At 38.6% G+C, this 22,337-nt stretch overlaps 1 protein-coding gene across 1 annotated transcript in view; it reads left to right on the forward strand.

Annotated features, from left to right (window-relative positions):
- The window catches only part of MALRD1 (MAM and LDL receptor class A domain containing 1), an 844,925-nt gene that overhangs the window by 724,687 nt on the left and 97,901 nt on the right, over positions 1-22,337 (forward strand). Inside the window, 1 exon segment of the mRNA XM_020966909.2 lies at positions 16,770-16,895. Coding sequence (XP_020822568.2) covers positions 16,770-16,895 — 126 coding nt within the window.

Genomic DNA, 22,337 nt, shown 5'->3' on the forward strand with positions numbered 1-22,337 from the left:
ATTGACTGACAAATGAGGAAACTGAGGCAGATAGAAGTTAAATGACTTTCTTGGGGCTACACAGCTAGTAAGCATCTGAGAACCATCCAAGTCTTTCTGACTTCATTTCTATCTTTCTACCCACTGTGACATTTCATTGCCTTCAACAACATTGGTACTAATGTACCAATGCAGATAGATAGGTCAGTCAATATTGATTCAGTGCCTACTCTGTACCAGATATCGTGCTAAAGGCTGGGGGTGCAAAGAAAAGTGAAAGATAGCCCCTTGAAAAGCCCACAGTCTAATGGAAGAAACAATCTGCAAGCAACTATGTACAAATAATCTAGATGCAACATGAATTGGAGACAGTCAACAGAAGGAAGGCACTAGCATTAAGGAGGATTAGGAGTAGCTTCTCACAAAAGCCTGGATTTTGACTGAGACTGAAAAGAAGTCTGGGAAAGAAAGCAGGAGGGTGCCAGGGACGTTGAGAGATTAGATGATTTGCCCTTAACATATAGGCAGTAAATGTCAGAGGTTGTACTTCAAACCAAGGCTTTAAGATTTTCTATCCACTACCACCATCTCCTTAGTCCAAATGAGTTTCATTAATAGAAACTTGTTCAGAACAAGAAAGGTGATACAGTACCACTGTAGACAATCCTTATCAAATGACATCTAAAATATTGGGTTTACTTCTGGGTACCATATTTTAAGAAAATTATTTATAAACTGACTCTGTCCCAGGAGGGTTACTGCAATGGTATCAGAACTCTAAAACATTCCATAGGAGTATCCATCAAATCTATGAATTAATCCAGCTAACTGAATTTTAATGTAGGAAAAGAGAAGACTTGGGGTGTGGATGGGGATAGGATTATTTTTTTTTTCAAAATTTTAAAGGATTACCTTTTGGAATAAAGGGAAATTTTCTTTTACTCGAGGCAGATTCTAGCTCAATATAAGGAGAATCTTCTTAATGGGACTGTTCAAAAGTAGAACCAGATGTGTGCTAACATAGCTTATTATGTTTAGTTACTGGATATCTTTCTTTAAGCCATACCTCAGGCACCGTCTTCTTTGTGAAGGCTTTCCTGATCTCCCGGAATATTAGCACCATCTACCTTGTATTTAATTAGTGTGTGTGTGTGTGTGTGTGTGTGTGTGTGTGTGTGTGTGCGCGCGCGTGTGTGCGCGCGCCGCGCGAATATATGTGTTGCTCACTGGGATTTCCCTATACTGATGAAATAACGATTTAAAAAAAATTATTGGATTGGATTTTTTTATTGACAAATCAGTGTTGTGTATATGTATGTATATGTATTAACTTTATATTTATATATTACATATATGTATGTGTGTGTGTGTGTGTGTGTGTGTGTGTGTGTGTGTGTGTGTCTGTATCTAGCATTAGCTTAAGGCCTGGAGTATAAGTACATGCTTAATGTCAACTATGTCATGAATTCCATGAAGCCATTGTTGAATCAGGAAGAAGCTTTATTAACAGCCTGGGACATGTGTCCACAGATGCACAGCTTTTTATTCCCTATTCCACATTCAAATTTCTTCCCCTGTTTCTCCATTGCCTGGGTTCTATAGAGTTTGCAGCCTATCTGAAGCACCTAATTTCCCCACATTGAGTCTCCATTGCTAATTACATCTTCCACTCCCCACAGTTCTTCCACCTGGCTCGTATTTGGGAGCACTCCTTATTTGGGTATGCCCACACCCCCTCTACCTGGGACAGGGATGTGTCAATCCACTCCCAACCTCAGAACTGGTTTTTGCTGGTCAGTCCATTCACCTACCAATTCCACTTTTATGGTTTTCTTTATTCAACTTCCACCTAGCCCCCAGACTGTACCCCCATGGAAATGAAAATCAACCATTTCCCACACTCCCTCCCAGTCCAAAGTGACTTCATTGCTGTCATGTAGGCATCCAACCCCTGATTGAATGATATGCAGAACATCCCCAACCACATTAATATATATTCATTGATAGTGATCGTCTTTTACTGATGGTCTTCAAGCAGAGGCTAGATGGCCCCTTCTGAGAGAGGTTTTACCCCTGTTCAGGTGCATATGAGACCAGATGTCCCCACTTGTGCCTCCCAACTCTGAGGAGTCTCATACAGAATTCCATATGAATTTTTGTTTGTTTCTTTGCTGTTGATGGATTTAGTGGATGTTAATTCTTAAAAGCCTTGCCTTTCTGCTCTTTTGTGAGCAGCCAAAACGCCTTCTAGCTTCTTTTGAGCTAATAGAAGCACATGTGTTAAACAGATGAGCATTCCCAGGAGGGGATACCTCTGAGAAGGGGCAGGGGCTACTGATTACACCTTGATGGCACCAGCATGTTCCTAATTGTAGAGATAAACAGATAATTTCCATATTCAAGCCGAAGGGTTGTTTTGGTTTTATGCTATCCAATCAATTAGAGTAATTAGAGTACTTCCCAAATGTTTATTCTCTCTGGGAGCTAATACTCAGAAGTGTTTGGAATTCCATGAAATTGTCAAGTCAAAATGTGTTGATTTGCCCAGAAGGGAATGGAAAATCTTGGTTCCAGATATGTTCTAGTTTAATCTTTTTTTCTTTTTTCTGAAGTTTCAGAATGAGAAGATAAGAGCAAGCTGTCATGAAGAAAACGTTTTAGGATTAAGTTGCTTCTGTGTTTATTTCTACTCCATTTGCCACTATTGACTCTGTTGTTTTGAAAAAGAATTAGAATAAATTGTAAGCAACATTCTCTGAGCTATGATGAATTGTAGTATATTTCAATACTGCCATTCATGTTACAAGGTCATACTTTAAAAAATACTCATCCCTTTGGGTGGTTCTAATATTTAAAATCAATTAAAGTATACATACATAGTACATAGAGAAGAAGTAGGGTAGTAGATAGAGGTCTGGCCTGGGAGACCACACTGTGTCTCTCATTTTCCTTTTGGAAAAGACTACTGCACTGACACTTTTTCATCTCTCTTCTTTTTCTCCAGTCCCTTTCTTCCATAAGTTGAAAATATCCTTGCCCTTAATCAGGAAGTCAGAGCTGAGGTCTAGAGAGATGGAAAAAAGGAGATAATAAAAAACAGCAGCAACAACAAAAGATAGCATTTATATGGTATTTTAAGATTTACATGGCACTTTATAATTATCTCAATTTATTCTCACAGCAACCCTGAATAATAGTGTTATTATCCATTTTTCTAATGAAGAAACTGAGGTAGGCATAGTTTTAGGGACGTGTCTAGAGTCGCACAGCTAATAAAGTATCTTAGGATTTGAATTTAGGTCTTTCAGAGTCTAAGTCCAGCACTATATCCACTGTGCCACCTACCTGTCAATGAAAACGTGATATGGACCTGAGAATTAGTTGCAGTAGTCAGATTAGTAGGAGATAAGGTAATAATCAGTCTACCTTCTTTAGCCAAGAACCTATGAATTAAGCCCAAGAAGATATATGTATCCTTTGTGTTGCAGTAAAAAGGATTTGGAGAAATAGAAGCTGATTTCACATTCCAGCTCCACCCCTTTATTAGATATGGGACCTTGGCAAACTCTTAAACCCTGTATGATTGTGGGAGGTGGGCTAAATTACCTCTATGATCTCTTTCCAATATAAATCTAGGGATCTTATGGTAACTGCTTAGATGAATGCATCAGTTGAGTTCATGATCTCTAGGAACAGAGACATGTTTTATTTGTGTCACCATCTTTTCTATCATGCATGCTATCAGTGAAATCTTTTATGTCACATAGCCTTATACCTAAGTCATGTCTTGTTGAGTTGTTTTTCACTCGTGACTGACTTTTTGTGAACCCATTTGGGGTTATCTTGGCAAAGATACTGGAGTGGTTTGCCATTTTCTTCTCCAGCTCATTTTATGGATGAGGAAACTGAGGCAAACAGGGTTAAGGTTCACACAGCAATTAAGTGTCTGAGGACACTCAGATCTGAACTCAAAAATTTGAGTCTTCCTACCTCCAGGCCCACTATTCTATCCACTGAGCTTCCTAGCTGCCCATAGACTGACCATAGCATTCAGTAAAAGTAAGTAATTTCTCATTACATATAATCATGAGTTTTGATTCACTGGCATACGGGGTCTCCATCTTATTCTAGTCTGAACCCATGAGGCTATAGGAAATCTTCCCTGCCCTCATGTGCCAGAGCCTAGCCCCATAGACTCAGGGAAAACCTTTTCCAAATTCACCAATCTAGGATAAGAACAAGTCCTGCAGATCTAAGGCCCTTTCGAATACACTAATCACCAGTGGGTCAGATAAAGATGAGCAAACAAATTTTGCTTTTAGGGTCAATGCTGATGGACTCTGGTCATTTTAGCTGTTTTCATTTATAAGTATTACCTCCCCCTCCTCTTCTCCCTCCAGGGGAAGGGCCCTGCTCTAGGCAGCCCACATCAGGGACTTATTATGCTTGAGGTCGTTTGGTATAGGCTGCTTGCTAATTGGGGACACATATTTTTGAAACAAGAATTCTTCTGCTAGTCCTTTTAGTGACTTTGGAAAGTCATTTAGATTTTCCTGAATCTTTAAGTTTATTCAGCTATGAAGGAAAGATAATAACACTTAATCGCTCACCTATTGCTCAAGGGTGTTGTGAGAAATAATTAGTTAATAGTTCTAAAGCAATTGGAAGATGTGAAAAAAGTCATAAGTAGAATTATTGAGGTTCTTTAATATACAATACAAGATCTATGGTGACCTATCATTTCAAAAAGCACCTTGCAGTTTACTGACCTCAGCATTATTTAATCCAAGCTTTGGGGAGTACATTAATATGCTCCCATTTAACCAAGGCTATGTGACAAAGGAAGAATGAAAATAAAACCAAAAGAGAAATAAAGTAATAGAAATCACTACTTGAATTTATGGTCAAACATCCCACTTGGGACCCAATTTCCTAACTTTGCAGCTTCTTTATCCTCCCCTTCTTGCATTCTTTAGTCCACCCAAATTGGCTTTTTCCTCTGGCCCTCACCCATGAGAGTTTATCTTCCATCTCATTGCCTTGTTTCCCATGCCTACAAGGTGTTTCCTCCTCATCTCTACTTCTTAAAACCCCTAGTTTTCTTCAAAGCTCGGCTCAAACACCACCTCGAAGGGATGTTTTCTGATCTCCCCAGCTTCTGTTGCCTCCACAGGGAAAATAACCTTGTATTTATTTTCTAAATATTTTCTATGTATTTATGCACTTTTAGTGTAGGAATTCTTTTCATTTTTGTCTTTATATTTCAAGTGCCAAGTCCAGTGCCTGGAATATAGTAGGCACCAAGTATGGAGTCAGCTTGGTGCAATGTAGAGAGATCTGGACTCTGGGTCAGGAAATCAGGGTTCCAATCCTGTCTCTGACTCTTGCTGGAGAAGCCTTTTCATCTTTCAGTTCCCTAGGCAACTCTCTAAAAGTGTAAACTGCAGAGAATCAGATGGTAAAGGAAGTTCTTTACCAGGAGCTTTTTACACCAATGAAATAGCAGTTCCAAACAAAATAAACCCAAATCGGTCTACACTCGTTTCACGGTATATGAACATGCTGTTTCTCCCTAGAATATTTAAGCTCTGAAGGAAAGGACAGACATTGAATCAATTAACAGGTATTTATTAAGTGCAACTGTATGCCAGGTACTGCACTAGGAGCTTGGGATGAAGTACGAAGAATTAAATAATTCCTACATACAGTAGGCTTACATTTGAATGGGGAGACAGCAAATATATGTAAATCTATATGCAGCATGAGTATAAAATTAAAAATGCATATATGTATTTAATTTATATGTAAAATATAGACTGCATCTATGTATAATATATAAAATATAAGCATTTATGATTTGCATGTATTTATATTTATAATTTAATTATATATATTTATAATTTATAATTCCATACATAAAATATTATATGTCCACATATTTACTGAGTAAGCATAAGGTAGTTTGGGAAGTAAGGCACCAGGAGGATTGGGAAAGTTTTCATGGAGAAGATGGTGCCTAACCTGCATCTTAAATGAAGAAAAGACTTTTTTATGATATGAGAAGAAGTAGAGAATGAATTTCAGACACTGAAGGTAGTTAAAAAGCAAAGTGATAGGAGAGGAAGTGTTATTTATTAAGAAAAGAAAGAGAGCTAGTTTGACTGAATCAGAGTGTGAGAAGGGGCATAAGGTCTGCTAAGACTAGAAAGAAGAGTTGGAGCTAGGTTGTGCATGACTTTAAAGAGAAGTTTATATTTAACTTAGAGGCAATATGAAGTGACTGGAGGTGATTGAATAGGGGAATCATATATTAGATATGTGTTTAAGGGAAGATGCTTTGGCACTAATGTGTAGGATGGAAAGATCTGGTGAGAGAATAAAGAGAGAGAGAGATCAATTAGGAGACTGTTTGGAATGATGACAGCCAAGGGTGATGGGGGCCTGGAGTAAGGTAGTTGCTGTGTGAGGAGATAGAGAAGACATGGGAGAGAGAGGAGAGGAGAGGAGAGGAGAGGAGGAGAGGGAGGAGAGGAGAGGAGAGGAGAGGAGAGGAGAGGAGAGGAGAGGAGAGGAGAGGAGAGGAGAGGAGAGGGGAGGAGAGGAGAGGGGAGGAGAGGAGAGGGAGGGGAGGAGAGGAGAGGGGAGGGAGGAGAGGGGAGGGAGGAGAGGAGAGGAGAGGAGAGGAGAGGAGAGGAGAGGAGAGGAAGAGGAGGGAGGAGAGAGGGAAGAGAGGGGAGGAGGAGAGGAGAGGGGAGGGGAGGAGGAGAGGGAGGAGGGGAGGAGGAGAGGGGAGGGGAGGAGGAGAGGAGAGGGGAGGGGAGGAGGAGAGGAGAGGGAGGGGAGGAGAGGAGAGGAGGGGAGGAGGAGAAGGAGAGGGGAGGGGAGGAGGAAGGAGAGGAGGGAGAGAGGGGGGAGGGAGAGGAAGAGGAGGGGAAGGAGGAGGAGGAGGGAGAGGAGAGAGAGTAGACGGAGGGAGGGGGAGGAGGAGAGAGGAGGGAGAGAAACAGAGAAGAAAGAAAAAGAGAAGAGAGAGAAGCAGAGAGAGGGGAAACAGAGAGAAGAGAGAGAAAAAGAAAGAGAAGAGAGAGGGAGGAAGACAGAGACAGAGAATGATGATAATTAAACCCATAGAAGCTGTTGACATTACTGAGAGTACAGAAAAGAAGAGGGCCTAGGACACAACCTTGGGAAAGCCTCATGGTTGGAGGTCTTAAGGGAATGATGATCTGGTAAAGGAGATTGAGTAGTAGTGGTCAGACACGTAGGAGGCAAACAGGGAGAAAGTAGTATCATAAAAACCAAGAAAGGAAAGAATATTCAGGACAAGGGTAGTCAACAATGTTAAATGCAGCATAGGTGGTGCATAATAAATGCTTAGTGATTGAATGATTGAGAGTAATAATAAAAATCGACAATAATGTGCAAAGAAGAACAGGAGCATAACAAACATTTATTAAGCACCTCCTACATACAGAGCACCATGCTAAGTAGTGGAGAAAACATTGTTATTGAGTCATTTCAGTCATGGCCAACTCTTTGTGACATCATTTGGGTTTTGCTTGGCAAAGATACTGGAATGGTTTACCATTTCCTTCTGTGGCTCATTTTACAGATGAGGAACTGAGGCAAATGGCACTAAGCCATTTGCCCAATATCACATGGCTAGTAAGTGTCTGAGGGCAAATTTGAACTCGGGAAGGTCTTCCTGACCCCAGGCTCTGTGCATTGTACCATGTAGCTGCCCTGGAGAAAACATAGAGTGTAGCTAAGACATGGTCCTGCACCTTCTTGTAGCTCACAGACTAGTATTTGACACATGCACGAGTGGTTATAATGCAATAAGAATCTATTACATCTGTAGAATTTTGCTGTACTTTTAATGATACTAACTTCTCCTTATTACAAAAGATTCAGCCACACTTGGTCTGAATCTCACTTCTGACAGTACAAACCATGTAACTACAGGCAAGATATTTAATCTCTCTGAGTCTCAGTTTCCTCAGTTGTCAAAGGGTATGTTAAGGCCTCTAGTACCTACCTCACAGGGTTATGTGGCACAAACAAGAGAATGTATATAAAGTGCATTTTAAACTTTATAAATGTATGTAAGTATCAATTATCACTGTTAGATTTCAAACACTGATATCGTTCTGGTGATGCAATGTGGCTGTGAATCATAGGACACTGTGATCTCAGAAGAATCAGTATATCCAGTGATCCAAAGGGCAACGGAAAGATTCATGGTGGATTTAAATAATTCAAATTATGACTTGCAATGTGAGAAGTGTCATAAACAACACTGAAAGTATTTATGACTTAACAAGATGATGAATCAGTGATGTTATATGAATGATGGATAACAGATGAACAGCCCAACTTCTGACTATGACATGTTGCATGAAACAGGGGAAGGCATCAAGGAAGTTGTGGAAGTCCTCAATGAAGTATTTATGGCAAGATATATTACACAGGATGAGAAGAAATGGATTGATTACCATAATAAGAAGAGGCAATTTTATAGGAGATAGATTATTAGACTTAGAGTGAAGAAGACCTGGGAATGGATCTTGTCTCTGACACAGTCACTATATGAAAATGGACAGGTCATTAAATCTATCTGTACCTCAGTTTCCTCTTCTTGAAAAAGAGAAATAATATCTAAGTGGCATTACCATTTAGCTGGTAGAGAGTCAGCCTTAGGGGTGAAGTCAGCATGCCTTGGGTTCAGTTCCAGTCTCAGATCCCTACCCGTAAGTCACAACCCCTCCGTGCCATAGGCAAGTCTCTAAGACGGTAACAGCATCCACATTGTAGAGGGAATTTCCTCAACAGAGAGTCCCTATGTCACGAGAATTATGGTTACGGCTGAAAAATTGTAATGATAACAATATTAATACTTGTAATACCTGATCTTCCTCCACCCTCATCAGGAGTAAGTATTTAAGCTCTTTGGAAACCACAAAAAGTCCCATTTAAATGTAAACTATTATTCTCTTCAGCCTGTGAGTCACCTCAGCAACGTAATTTCCTCAGATCTAGATAATTCCCACCTTCTCAATTCTACTCCTCAATCGCTAAAACTATAGACGAAGTTAATTCACATCCGATGTAATTCAATTAATTAAACGTGAATTTAATCTGTTGAAGCTTCTGTGGATCTTCATAGCTATATGAAAACCCCATTATTCATTGCTAGCATTTTGTAGTGAAAAGAGCACTGTGCCCAGAGTCAGAAAAGACCTGGAGTTTACTCTTGGCTCACACAAGTGGTAGTTATGTGACCAGTGATCATTTGTCTCATGCATATTCAGTCTCTCCCTCTCCACTGGCTCCTTTTGTGCATAGAAACATATCCAGGCCTCAAAACCTTCACGTGTTCCTGTTATTCATCCTCCCCAAAACTATGGCCCTGTTTCTTTCCTCATGTGTATGGGCAGACTTCTGCAAGGAGTAATTTACTCCAATTCCTTAGGGGTCTCATTCCTTCCTCACTCCTTAATTCCGGGAAATCTGGTTTCAGCTCTTAGGAAACTGCTCTCTCTCTCTAAGGTTCTCCAGGTTCTCTTGACTACCAGATCCAGTTAATCTTTTTCTTACTCCTCATCTCTCTCAAATTTTCTGCACTATCTGATACTGTTAACCAAGCCCTTCATCCTGGTCCTATAAGTTCCTTAGACTTACAGGACTGATCATTCTGGCTCTTCTCTCTTTTTGACCATTGTATTTTGGTCTGCTTTTCTGGTTCTTCTTTTTAATCTTGACCTTTAAGTGTAGGTTTGCCTTCCTCCCCAAACTTAGTCATTTCCCAAGTATTACTGTTGCTACTGCTGCTACCAACCTTATTTGGTAGAGTTGTCTTTGCCGTAATTGACTCATAACTACTCTTCCTACTTTGATGTCTCTTTCCATTTACTATTATAAAAGTGAACTTCTAAAAGTAGCAGTTTGACTTCTCACCCCCCTGCTCAAAAATATCAGTGGTTTCCTGTTGCTTATTAAACAAAAACGCAGTCTTACCTTGAATTCAACAGCCTCCACAATCTGGTTCCAGCTTGCCTTTTTGAGCCTCATTTTATAACACTACGTTTCATATAGTCTACACCAAAACTGAACAAGACTATTCTTTACAGTTAATTTATGTCCTTCCTTTTCCAGGCTATTGACTCTCTCTTGCATACCTCTCATTTCTTTTCCCATTTTTAGTTCTACCTCTCTTATTTGACTTTTAAAATCCTTCTTGAGCTCTTCTAATAAGGCTTTTTAGGCTCTAGACCAGTTCATATTCCCTTTTGAGGTTTCAGATGTGGGTTTGTTGACAATGTTGTCCTTCTCAGAATGTCTGCCTTGATCTTCACTGTCCTCAAAAGAAGAATCTATGGTACATTTCTTTTTGGTCATGGTGTTTGCTTATTTCCTGGCCTTTAAAAATATTGAGCTCCCCTGCTGGGGAGCAGGGGGCACTGACCCAGGCTTCTTGTGCTAGGAGCCTGGGGCCTGGTCTCTGACTTTGTGTGCTGGGGCCTCTGTTGGCAGTTGGAGGCTGTAGGATTCTGGCAGCTTACCTGGTGTTGGGCTGGAATCCACAACACTGGAACTCTAGGGGTAGGGTTGGGTAGTCTGGCCCCTAGGGGTTGCCCTCTCACCCTGGGCCTCTCCTTTCCCTCCTTTCACTTTCTTCAGCTCCTTTCAGATGGATGTTGCGCTGCTGTGTGATGTTTCTCCTCCTGGGGCCCGTCATACTTCCCCGAGTTTTGGTGAGGCATTGGGAGACTTGACTGCTGTAGAACACAGAAGCCTGTGGGGATTTTCCAAGCCAGTTTCCACTGCCTCCACTGCCTGTACTGAGGCACTCAGGGGATCCTGGTATTGGCGTTTGCCTGCTCCACCACCTGGGGTTCAGGATCTCCATCTGGTTTACTGAGGTGTGGCTTCAGCCAGCTTGCTGGGATGCCTCTTGTTCTGTACCTTCTCCCAGGGCAAGAGGGGCCTTTCCCATTAATCTCTCAAGCTACCTGGGCTACTGGACTGCTGTACCCCATCTTTCTTCCAGTTCAGCTGTTCCAGAGTTTGTCCTGGGGTGATATTTTCTGGACTTTCAGAGGTTAATAAGGAACAGTAAGAACGACTTACTTCTTATTCCACCATCTTGAAGATTATTCTTTAAGTGAAGTCTAGATAACCTTTTGTGTAGAACATAGTGAGGGATGAAGGAGATATAACCATTGGTGTAGAATGTAGGTGTTGGTTAAACTACATGAAATCTGATTTTCCATTCACCCCCAAGATTCTGTGACTATCTGGATCTCTCACATTGCCCTGAGCCTCAAACTGACTTCTCCCATGCCTCTGCCTATTAATATTTTTTTCTATTTTTTTCAAAGGCCAACTCTGATGGTCTTTCGTGATGCTTTGGTAAAAGTGGTATCTATTGTGTACAGGCTGAGCTGGTTCTTTAAGGGAGGGGGGAGGCTGGATTGTGATTTGATAAGCTCTGGGAATTAAATCTTGAACCACTGGTATAACTTCCTATGTGTGGTGTAATTCACTGAGGCTATGAGGAGTTAATTGATGTCTTTGGGTTTGGTGAGATAACCCCATTCTTTTGAGGATGTGAGGGGCTAGTACATTATTATGACCAGGGGTTGCCAGTGGGGGAATGTGGAGGCAGAGGGGAAATTGGACTCTTGAATCAGTGTTGTATCCTTATTTATCCTTTTTATGGTTGAGTAAACTTCTCGTTATTAAATATTTCATGGCCCATGAGAGTGTTATTGCTTTTCACTACTAACCTTGAACTACTGTACTGGTCTGAACTGGACCTGACTTAGAAAAGGTATCTTCCTGCATTTCTCCCAGCTAGAGATTGCTTCCAACTCTGATCATTAATGACACTGTGATTAATGTTGCCTCTATATTTAATCTTCCAAATTTTCTCAACTCCTCTCTAAGTAGATTATAACCTTCTCAAAGTGAAGGAATTTTGTCATAATCCATCTGTACCTTTGCAGTTAGCTTTTGGTTGGAAATAATCTCTGCTGCTCAATCAAGTAACTTCTTGTTAATCTTCATCCTTCCTGAATCGACTGCAGCTTTTGCTACTTTTGACTACCTATTTTCTTGTACACTCTTCTGCCCCGCTACCCTTGTCTTCATAGCATTATTCTTTCTTTGTTCTACTTATAGTCTATTCCTTTGTTAGATAAACATCTAGAATGAATGAATGAATTAATGAATGCATATGGATTAAGCACTTAAGTCTGTTCAAAGAACTTTGCTAAGTACTGGGGACAAAATTGGAAAAGTAAGATAGTCCCTGCCCTGAACGAATGCACATTCTAATGAAAAAAGACAACACATATGGACAACAATATATTCCTTTTATTCTCTCATCTATTAGTAGTGGACATTATCTAGAGCTCTTTCTTGTTCCCTTTTCTCTTTCTACACCCTGTCCATTGGTGGTTTCATAAAGTTCCATGTTTTCAGTTGTTATCTTTGTTCAGATAATTCTCAAATCTATATCTGAAACCTTAATCTCTTTCCTGAAGTTCAGTCCCATACAGCCAATTGCCATCTGGATATTGGCACACCAATGTGCCAAAGGCATCTCAAAACAAAATGTGTAAAATAGAATTGAAACTCATCTCCCTTCTAAACTTCTCCGATTCTTTTTTATTATTATTATTAATTTAATTTATTTTGATTTATTAACAATCACTTCCAAAACTTTTGAGTTTTAAATTTTTCTCTCCCTTCCTCCCCACCTCCCTCTCCAAGACAGCAAACAATCTGATTTAGGCTTTACATATACATTCCTATTAAACATATTTTCATATCAGTGATGTTGTAAGGAAGAATTAGAACCAATAGGAGGAATCACAAGAAAGAGAAAACAAAACAAAACAAATAGTGTGCTTCCATCTGCATTAGAACTCTATAGTTTTTCTTTGGATGTGGATAGCATTTTCCATCATGAGACCTTTGGAGATGTCTCAGATACTAGCATTGCTGAGAAGGGCTGTCTGTCAATGTTAGCCATCATACAATGTGGCTGTTACTATATACAATGTTCTCCTGGTTCTGCTCACTTCACTCAGCATCAGTCCATACAAGTCTTTCCAGGTTTTTCTGAAGTCTGCCTGCTTATCATTCTTATAGTACAACAGTATTCCATTACATTCATATACCACAACTTGTTCAGCCATTCCCCAATTGATGGGCATCCTCTCAATTTCCAATTCTTTGCCACCACAAAAAGAGCTGCTATAAATATTTTTGTCCATGTGGGTCCTTTTCCCATGTGTATGATCTCTTTGGGATATAGCCCTAGAAGTGCTATTTCTGGGTCAAAGGGTATGTACATTTTTATAGCCCTTTGGGCATAGTCCCAAATTGCTCTCCAAAGTGGTTGGATCATTTCACAACTCCACCAACAATGCATTAGTGTTCCAATTTTCCCACATCTTTTCCAACATTTATCATTTTCCTGTTTTGTCATGTTGGCAATCTGAAAGGTGTGATCAGAGTTCTTTTGATTTGCATTGCTCTAATCAATAGTGATTTAGAGTGTTTTTTCATATGACTATAGATGACTTTAATTTTTTCATCTGAAAACTGCCTATTCATATCTTTGGACCATTTATCAATTGGGGAATGATTTGTATTCTTATAAATTTGACTTAATTCTCTATATATTTTAGAAATGAGGCCCTTATCAGAGACAGTGGCTGTAAAAATTCCCAGTTTTCTATTTTCCCTCTAATCTTGGTTTACTTTGCAGTGCCATACTGCAAAAACTCCCAGTTTTCTATTTTCCTTCTAATCTTGGTTGCATTGGCTTTGTTTGTGCAAAAACTTTTCAATTTAAAGTAATCAAAATTATCCATTTTGCATTTTGTAATGTTCTCTGTCTCCTATTTGGTCATAAATTCTTCTGTTCTCCATAAATCTAATGGGTAAACTATTCCTTTCTCTCCCAGTTTGCTTATAGTATCAGCCTTTATATCTAAATCATGAATTCATTTTGACTTTATTTTGGCATATGGTGTGAGATTTTGGTCTATGTCTAGTTTCTACCATACTCTTTTCTAGTTTTAGAATCAATCCTTCATTCAGCTGTCAATTTCATATTCCCAGCATTTTTTGTCAAATAGTGAGTTCTTCCCCCAGACACTGGGGTCTAGATTACTATAGTCATTGACTACTGTCTTGCTTAACTAACCTATTCCACTGATTCACCATTCTATTTCTTAGCCAGTACCAAGTAGTTTTGAAGATTGATGCTTTATAATACAATCTGGAATAGCTAGGCCATCTTCCCCTCCATTTCTTTTCATTAGTTCCCTTGATATTCTGTACCTTTTGTTATTCCAAATGAATCTTGTTGTTATTTTTTTTTAGCTCTATAAAATTATTTTTGGTAGTTTGATTGGTATGGCACTGCAAAGTAAATTAGCTTAGGTAGAATTGCCATTTTTATTAGCTCAGCCTACCCATGAGCAACTGATGTTTTTCCAATTATTTAGATCTGACTTTATTTGTGTGAAAAGTGTTTTGTAATTGTGTTCATATAGTTCTTGGGTTTGTTTTGGTAGGTAGACTCCTATATATTTTATACAGTCTACAGTTAACTTTAAATGGAATTTCTCTTTCTATCTCTTGCTGTTGGGCTTTGTTGGTAATATATAGAAATGCCGATGATTTGTGTGGGTTTATTTTATAGCTTGCAATTTTTCTAAAGTTTAAACTTCTTCATTTCTGTTGATGGTGATATTTTGGGGGAGGAGGGATGCTACTTTTCTCCTTTTTAAAAATTTATTTTATTTTTAATTTATGAAATAAAACATGCATTACCATAACATAGTAAAGTTAAAAAGATGATTGTACATGAAACTGCAAATCTGCTATGCACAGCTTGCTATTCCTTTCAAATGTACAACAAAATTATCGTGTTAATTTCTTTTTTTACCTTCCTCCCACCCTAGATATAGAGAGCAAAGTTAGGGGATACTTTTCTGATAGCACTTCCTGTCACCTAGGTTCATAAATCTTTCCTCTTTCTCAATCCCTGAAATCCAGTCAATTGCCACGCCTTGTTAGTTTCACCTTCCTGACATTCCCCTCCATCTCTTCAATTTAAAATTTATACTAGTTTAGGTTCTTTTTATCTGGACTATTTAAGTAGCCTCCTAATTGGTAGCCTGTCCCTAGCCTCTTTCTTCTTCAATCAGTCCTTCATTCAGCTGCAAACTGGATATTCTTAAAATGCAGATTTAACCTTATTTCTCACCCAATCCTGCCACCACTAACATTTATTTTTGATAATTCCCTACTTATTGCCTCTAGGATAAAATATAAAATCTCAAACCTGGCAATTCAAGGCCTTCACAGTCTGCTTCCAGTCTCTCTGTGCAGTTTTTTTTTTTCATGTTACTCTTTAAACAATGAAAGCAGTTCATCTTTCACAGCTATGCCTTTTGCGCAAGGGGTCTTTCATATCAAGAATTTTCTCTTTCTTTACCTCTGCCTCATGGAATTCTTCATTTCTTTAAAATTTTTCTTGGATGTCACCATCTATATGACAGCTCAGTTGATCTCCGGTTATTAATACTCTTCATAAAGAAATTATTTGTATTATTTTATACTTTCATATACATATATGTTCTAATTTCTTGAGTACATGTTACATCAGTCCAATAGATGTAAATGTTTTCAGGGCAAAGATTATTTCATCTTTATCATTGTAGCCACAATGCTCAGTACATAACTGTGCACGAAGTAGGGATTTCATAAGCATTTTTTAAAAAAATCAATTGGATAAATAATCATCAAATTGAGTCTTATAAGTGCTTAGTAATCACAGGTGACTTAGGCTCGAGGGCAGGCAGAAGATTTAGCAACTGATCATGTCCTTCCTCATGTCCATTCAGAGGCACATAGAATCAGAGCAGCTGAGACAGTAGGAGGAACCACACACCTACTAAGGTCTGTTGAAATGTGAAAGATGACTCTGGTCTCTAGCAAATACTGAGAGAAGCAAAGACTAGTGTGTATCCAGAAAAATCATCTCACCCTAGTAACTAGTTTCCCCCATGGAACTAGTCCATGTTCCCCCCAACCCAATAATTGAGACAGTCCATAGAAATGAAATCTATTCAGAGATAGTAGGTAAATGTAAATGAGAAAGACCCTCCAGCATCTAGAGCAGAATTTTTAAACTTTTTTTTAGTCAAGAACTTCTTTGGTAGAATAATGGAGATTATGGAGCCCTTCTCACAATTAGTGTTTTTAATGCATAAAATGAAATACAAAAAATTACCAATGAAAATCATCGAAATACCATTTTCAAAATAATAATTAAAAAAAAGTGCAATACCCCCAGTTAAGAACCCTAGATTTAGTGGAATAATAATAATTAACATGATAATAATTATTATTATCATCTATACAATGCTTTATTATTTTAAAAGTACCATATATTCTCATTTGATCTTTAAAACAGTGGTGAAAGGGAAGTTGTTAATAACAACCCCCATTTTACAGATGTGGAAAGTGAGGCAGAGAGATGTTGACTTACTGAGAGAGGCAGACTTACTAGATGTGTGACTCTAAGGGAATTAAAACTGATTTGAGTGCCTTATTCAGGGTCACATCTCTAGTAAGTGACCAAGTTAGGTTTAAACTCACTTCTTCTGACTCTGAGTCCTGTGCTTTACTATGCTACCTAGTTATTAGTGTAGGCTCAGTGAATAAGAGACATGTTTATAATTATGATCGCTATTTTTTTACAGCCAGTAGACATTGTTTGGATGGCTCTCTGATGTGTCCATCAACTAATAGCTGCATCCCAGCTTTCCAACGGTGTGACGGCTTTGTTGACTGCACTGATTTCCAACTCGATGAGTCCAGCTGCTCAGGTACTCTACTTTTCATTAAAATACCATTTACAGTAGACACCTGGAGTGAATTTTATTAAATCTGTAGAGTAAATAAAATAAAAGCTCATATTCTCCTTAAGTCTGGAGTGGAACATAAACTGCTGTGATGAGTTGGAGGTAGCAGGAGGAAAGGTAGCACTTCTTGCTACCTTAGCAATTTAATCATAGATTTAGAGGTATAAAGGACCTTGGAAGGTAATCATTCCAAACGCCTTCATTTTTAAGATGAGGAAAATGAGTCCCAGAGAGGTTGAATTACTTATCCAAGATTATACAGCTAATGGTGGTAGAACTGGGACTTGAAAACATGTCTTACACCTGTTCGGCATTTATTAAATACAAAAATAAAAACAGGTTAAGTAACTAATTATATGTAATCATCTCTTTTTTATAAAATGCATATGAATAGTAACAAGGAAACCTATTATTTAAAAAATCCATATTCACATGGTGATTTACAAAGTGATTTACATAGATTATCTCACTTGAGTCTCACACTATAGGTTTTGTTATCTTCATTTTACAGATGAGAAAACTGAGACGGGGGGGGGGGGGGGGGGGGGTGGTGGAATTTGTCCATGGTCACATAGATAACACATAACAAAAGTGGAGATTTTGTCTCAGGATTTTAGGATTCCAAAACTAGGAGGTACTCTATCTGTGCCACTATGCTACCTTCCTTTACAACAGAAAACCAAATATAGTAGTGATGAAAACCTGCACATTTCCTATCTCCTTTTCTTCATAAAAGAGGTGACCTTTTCAGTTGCATGATCTGTTTTCTTCTGAAAAAGCTGATTGAAGTTATTCTCTAGCTCTCTATGAAGTCTACTGTAACAGTCCTCCTGATAATCCAAATTAAACTGTCATGGAGAGAATATATCAAATAATGAACAGAACTAGGGCTCTAGAGTTCTGAGACAACTGAGATAATACAAATCAATGATTAAAATACATTTCAGTTCATGATTTTATGAATAAATGGGGTGGATCTGACTAACTCAAGTGTCTGCATTTTTGGTATGCAGGGGAGTGCATTTAGATAAATGACCAAAGCAGGGTCTTAGTTATCAAATTACATACCCTGGAATTCATATTTTTTTCCAGACCAGTAAACTGCCCAAGTGTCTTTCATAAAAGAGATTCACCACAGCGAATATTTATCTTAGGAGCCTAGGAGTTAACACAGCCAGTCTTACGGACGCAACTGGGTGACTAAAAATTTGAATGGATTTTTCCCAGACTATAAAGATTGGCATTTGACTTTAATATTTTATTTCAAGTTATCATGTCCCTGTTTTGGATAAGGTAGTAGGAGGTAGATTAAGGCCTATTTTTCATAGGGATTAGGTATACACTGAGATAAATTATGAGAATCAGGCAATACATTTCTTCTCTGCTTTTAAAAATAATGAGGCATAGAAACTAAAGGCAGTAAGAGAAGTCAAGCATTAACCATCTAGATAGATAGATGGATGGATGGATAGATAGATAGATAGATAGATAGATAGATAGATAGATAGATAGATAGATAGATAGGTATTGATTATGCACTTACTATGTTGTAGGCACTGTTTAGTGATGACACCTTCTACGCTGAAGCCACTATGCTAGCCACTGGAACTATAAAGATAAATAATACAAAATGGTCCCCGCCCTCAGAGAGCTTATATTCTCCTGGGTAGGTAGAATCTGCATACAGATCTTTATCTCTAGTTTACAGGCTCTATTCTCTCCCTTTTGGTGAAAATTGGGATATTCAGACTTGTTAGATCATGCAACACATCTCTCATTCTTCATGACCTTTCAAAGACTGAGGACAGTGACCCTCACATGTAACTCATCAGTTCCAGACGACTTGCATTTTTTTCAGGATAGTTAATTGCTCTTTTATCCTCTTTTCTCTGATCTCGGGCATTAACTCCGTATTGGCCAGAGTTTTAAGCTTAAAACAAGAACAACAAGAACAACGACAACAACCATCAAACAGTAGACTGGAAACTTGCAACAAAGTCATTTGACCCTAAACCAAGCTCACTTTTTGCTCTACATCACTGATTTTGTCTATTAGTCATACAAACAGATCACTTTTCAGTAATCAGGTAGTTTTAATATTTTGGACCGATATGAAACCATGATTAGTTATTTTTGAAGGCAGGGTAAAGAAGACAGAGTGTGCCATCAGTTGATGTGGGTAAGGTGGGTGTCATTGGGGTACTGGAGACAGAAAACCTGGACAGAGGAGAAGATCATTGCCAAGGAGGTTGATATACACAATAGTGGGGAAGAGCTTATCCCAACTTATCAACTAGTAACTTGCCATTTTATCTAATTAATTATCCTAACTAGATGCCAAGCTCTGCTTTTTCTACACTGGTGGAATATTGAAAGTGCTGTTTTTAATCTTCTTAATTTGGCATTCCTTTGATTCAAACCTCCACCTCCATTCAGGGTTTTGTTCACCCTAGATGTAACTTTGTTTTCATTCCTCCATCATCCAACAAGTATTTGCTGCCTCTCAAAGAGTACACAGACACAGCTTTTTAGTTTGAGTGAAACAAAGAGCTGTGCTTTTGGATTTCATCTTTTTTTTTTTTTAAGATGCTATGATCATACAAGTCATCTGTGGCAAGTAAAATAGAAGAATGTGATTTAGAAGACTGATGCATTAAAGTGAGAGTTTATACTACGAACAGTGGTTTCAGACTTGTCAAATGTTGTTGATGTATCAATACAAATTATATCAAGTGACTGAATGTATCTTTCCTCTTAAAATATCAGACGGTGTTAAGGTCATTTTTCCATGAATTTTATGACTCTGTATCTCATAGCAGCCAATAATTACAACAGTGGTCACATAACAGATGGTGAACATCTGGTCTCACTTCACCTCTATATTTAAACCATTAACAAGAATATCAAGCTTAGACACACTGAATAAATGTTGCAAGTTAAATATATTTTAAACTTTTCTCCCCTTCTAAATAGAATTAGTAAAACATAAATTTTAGGACTGCATCATTTGTGAGAGATATGAATACAATGCATTATAGGCAGTTGGTCCCAGAGCTTCCCTTAAGTGCCTTTTACTCCCATAAATTCAAGGGGTTCAAGTATAATGGTTTTGTAATTACTCTAATTGATGGAGAAGTTGATCAAAATACTACACATGTAAGGCAAGAAACATTTAAACAATAAGTAATATGACATTAGTAAGAAGCAAGATGGAATAGTAGATTAAAGGACCAGTCTAGATCTGTGACTTCTAGAAAGGCCTTTAACTTCTCAGTGTCCCAGGAAATTAAAAAAATTACACAGGAATTGTTGATCTGCACCAGCAGAGGGTGTTTCCTTGTGGGGTATTCTCCATACCAATGAATTCACAGTTCCTGACACCTCTCCCCATCTGTGAAACAAAATCGTATTAGGTAAACAGGACCAGAAAACAAAAATGCAAACATTCATTTTTACAGATGTCAGCAAGAGAATATCTCTTTAGATAGGTGTATATGTAAAATAACAGTCATTTAAATGAGGTGTCAAAGGAATACAATTAAAACAGAAGCTATTAACCGTTTTGTGTGTGTCATGGCTCCTCTTGACAGTCTGGTGAGACATCTCCTCAAAATAGTATTTTAAAATCCAGTATATACCATACATAGAATTACAAAGGAAACCAGTTTCTATTCAAATGCAGTTATCAAAATATGTTTTTTAAGTTCAGAAATAATAGGTTGAGAGCCCCTTTTTAGAAGAAACAAAAATGGTAGAAAAATATTTTATAAAATACAGAAAATACTACTTTTAATGGTCCTCACTCCCACAGGATTATATGACATTAAAGCAAGCATATTTGCCCCCACCAAAATAGATGTTTATCAGTGCAACTCAACCTAGTTAGCAGCTAGCTACCTGAAGATGTTGTAGGAAGCCTGATGAATAAGGCTAAGTCCTGCTGGTTCCTGTTTAAAGTTAAGCACCTATTTAAGGAGGAATAATATGTTTCAGTAGGACAAATCATAGCAACATAACATTGTATCAAAATATGGCCTAGGAGCCCTTGTACCCTTTAGTATGGAAGAGATGTTTTTCAGCTAAATAGACAGATTCATTTTCATGGAAATTCCCAACTATCCTCACTGTGTATGGGAGCTTTCATTCCCACATCTTCTATGTTATTTCCTTTGGCTAAGTCTCCATCTGCTTAACAGGAATCCCTAATACTTCTGTTTCCTCTGCTCCTCTGCAGCTTTATTCTGATTCACCTCACAAGAGCTCATTAGAAGAGAATGGTTATTGCTAATTCATTCAGAAGAGCAGAAAACTTTTGAAATAGAAATAAAGTCAACCACAATTAAAGTTAGCTCGTGGAGTGTTTCCTGTTTCATTGATGACTGTGGCATATATGTCCTGGTTCTTCTGGCATCTGCCAGACCCTTTTTCCACTCATCCCATTCACAACGATTTCTCTTCCTGCCACTCCTGATGACTTTTTTCAGCTTCCTGCCGCCCCAAAATCAATCTGCTACTCAGTTCTCCCAGTTTTGCAAGTTGTTCTGTGATCACTCTTCCAGAAGACCTGCCTTTCCCAGTCTGTGTCTGTCTAAGTCTGGTGAGGCCAGGGACAATCCCCATTAACACTGCGTATGTTTTATAGTTGTTTGGATAGTCCCTCCCCCTTTCGAAAATGACCCCCTCAAAGGCAGGTCTGGTTTCGCCTTTCTTTGTCTTCCCAGTTTTCAAGAGAAGCCCCTGGCACATCAGGGTGTTGACCGACTGACTATTTCAATGTATCTCCATTGGGCCTTAGAACAATGTTTTGCCAATGGTCCATACCTGGCAATTTGGCAGGAAGATTGTAGAGTACATTCCTACAGCAATGGAGAATCAAGCAGGAATATTTTGGGATCTGGTGAGATAATAGAGGTTTCAGTCAGGTGAGAAAGAATATAGTGAGGAAGACTGGTGATCCACCAACCATATCCATAACTAGCAATTTTTGTTTCTGGGTCCAGTCAAGTTTAAAGACAAATTTAGTTGAGAAGGAATAAAAAGAACAGCCCTTGTATACCTCCCTGTGCCTGGTAAATGGACATACTAGGAACATACTGCCCAGTTGCTCAGAGAAGTTTGGGAGTGAACAGAGCTAGTTGGGCAGGGGAGGACCTTGCTTAAGATGTGGACTGGGAGCGTGTAGAGTAATCATTTCCCCTGGTAGCCTGTTCAGCTTCTTATTTCATTCTTGCTATGTGCTCAACTCAATTATTTCCATGGGTTGAGGAGGGGTAAGGGCTATATTTCAATGCCTGGAAGTGAAATGCCAGCTGCACCACTTGGTTACAGCTCTACTGCTAATAGAGGAGTTTTGCTGGTTAGGAGAGTTGGTAAACTAGGCACAAAGCACAAGACAATAAGAGAACG

This window comes from Phascolarctos cinereus, unplaced genomic scaffold (assembly GCF_003287225.1).
Source record: "Phascolarctos cinereus isolate Bilbo 61053 unplaced genomic scaffold, phaCin_HiC Scaffold_1;HRSCAF=81, whole genome shotgun sequence".
NCBI lineage: Eukaryota > Metazoa > Chordata > Mammalia > Diprotodontia > Phascolarctidae > Phascolarctos > Phascolarctos cinereus.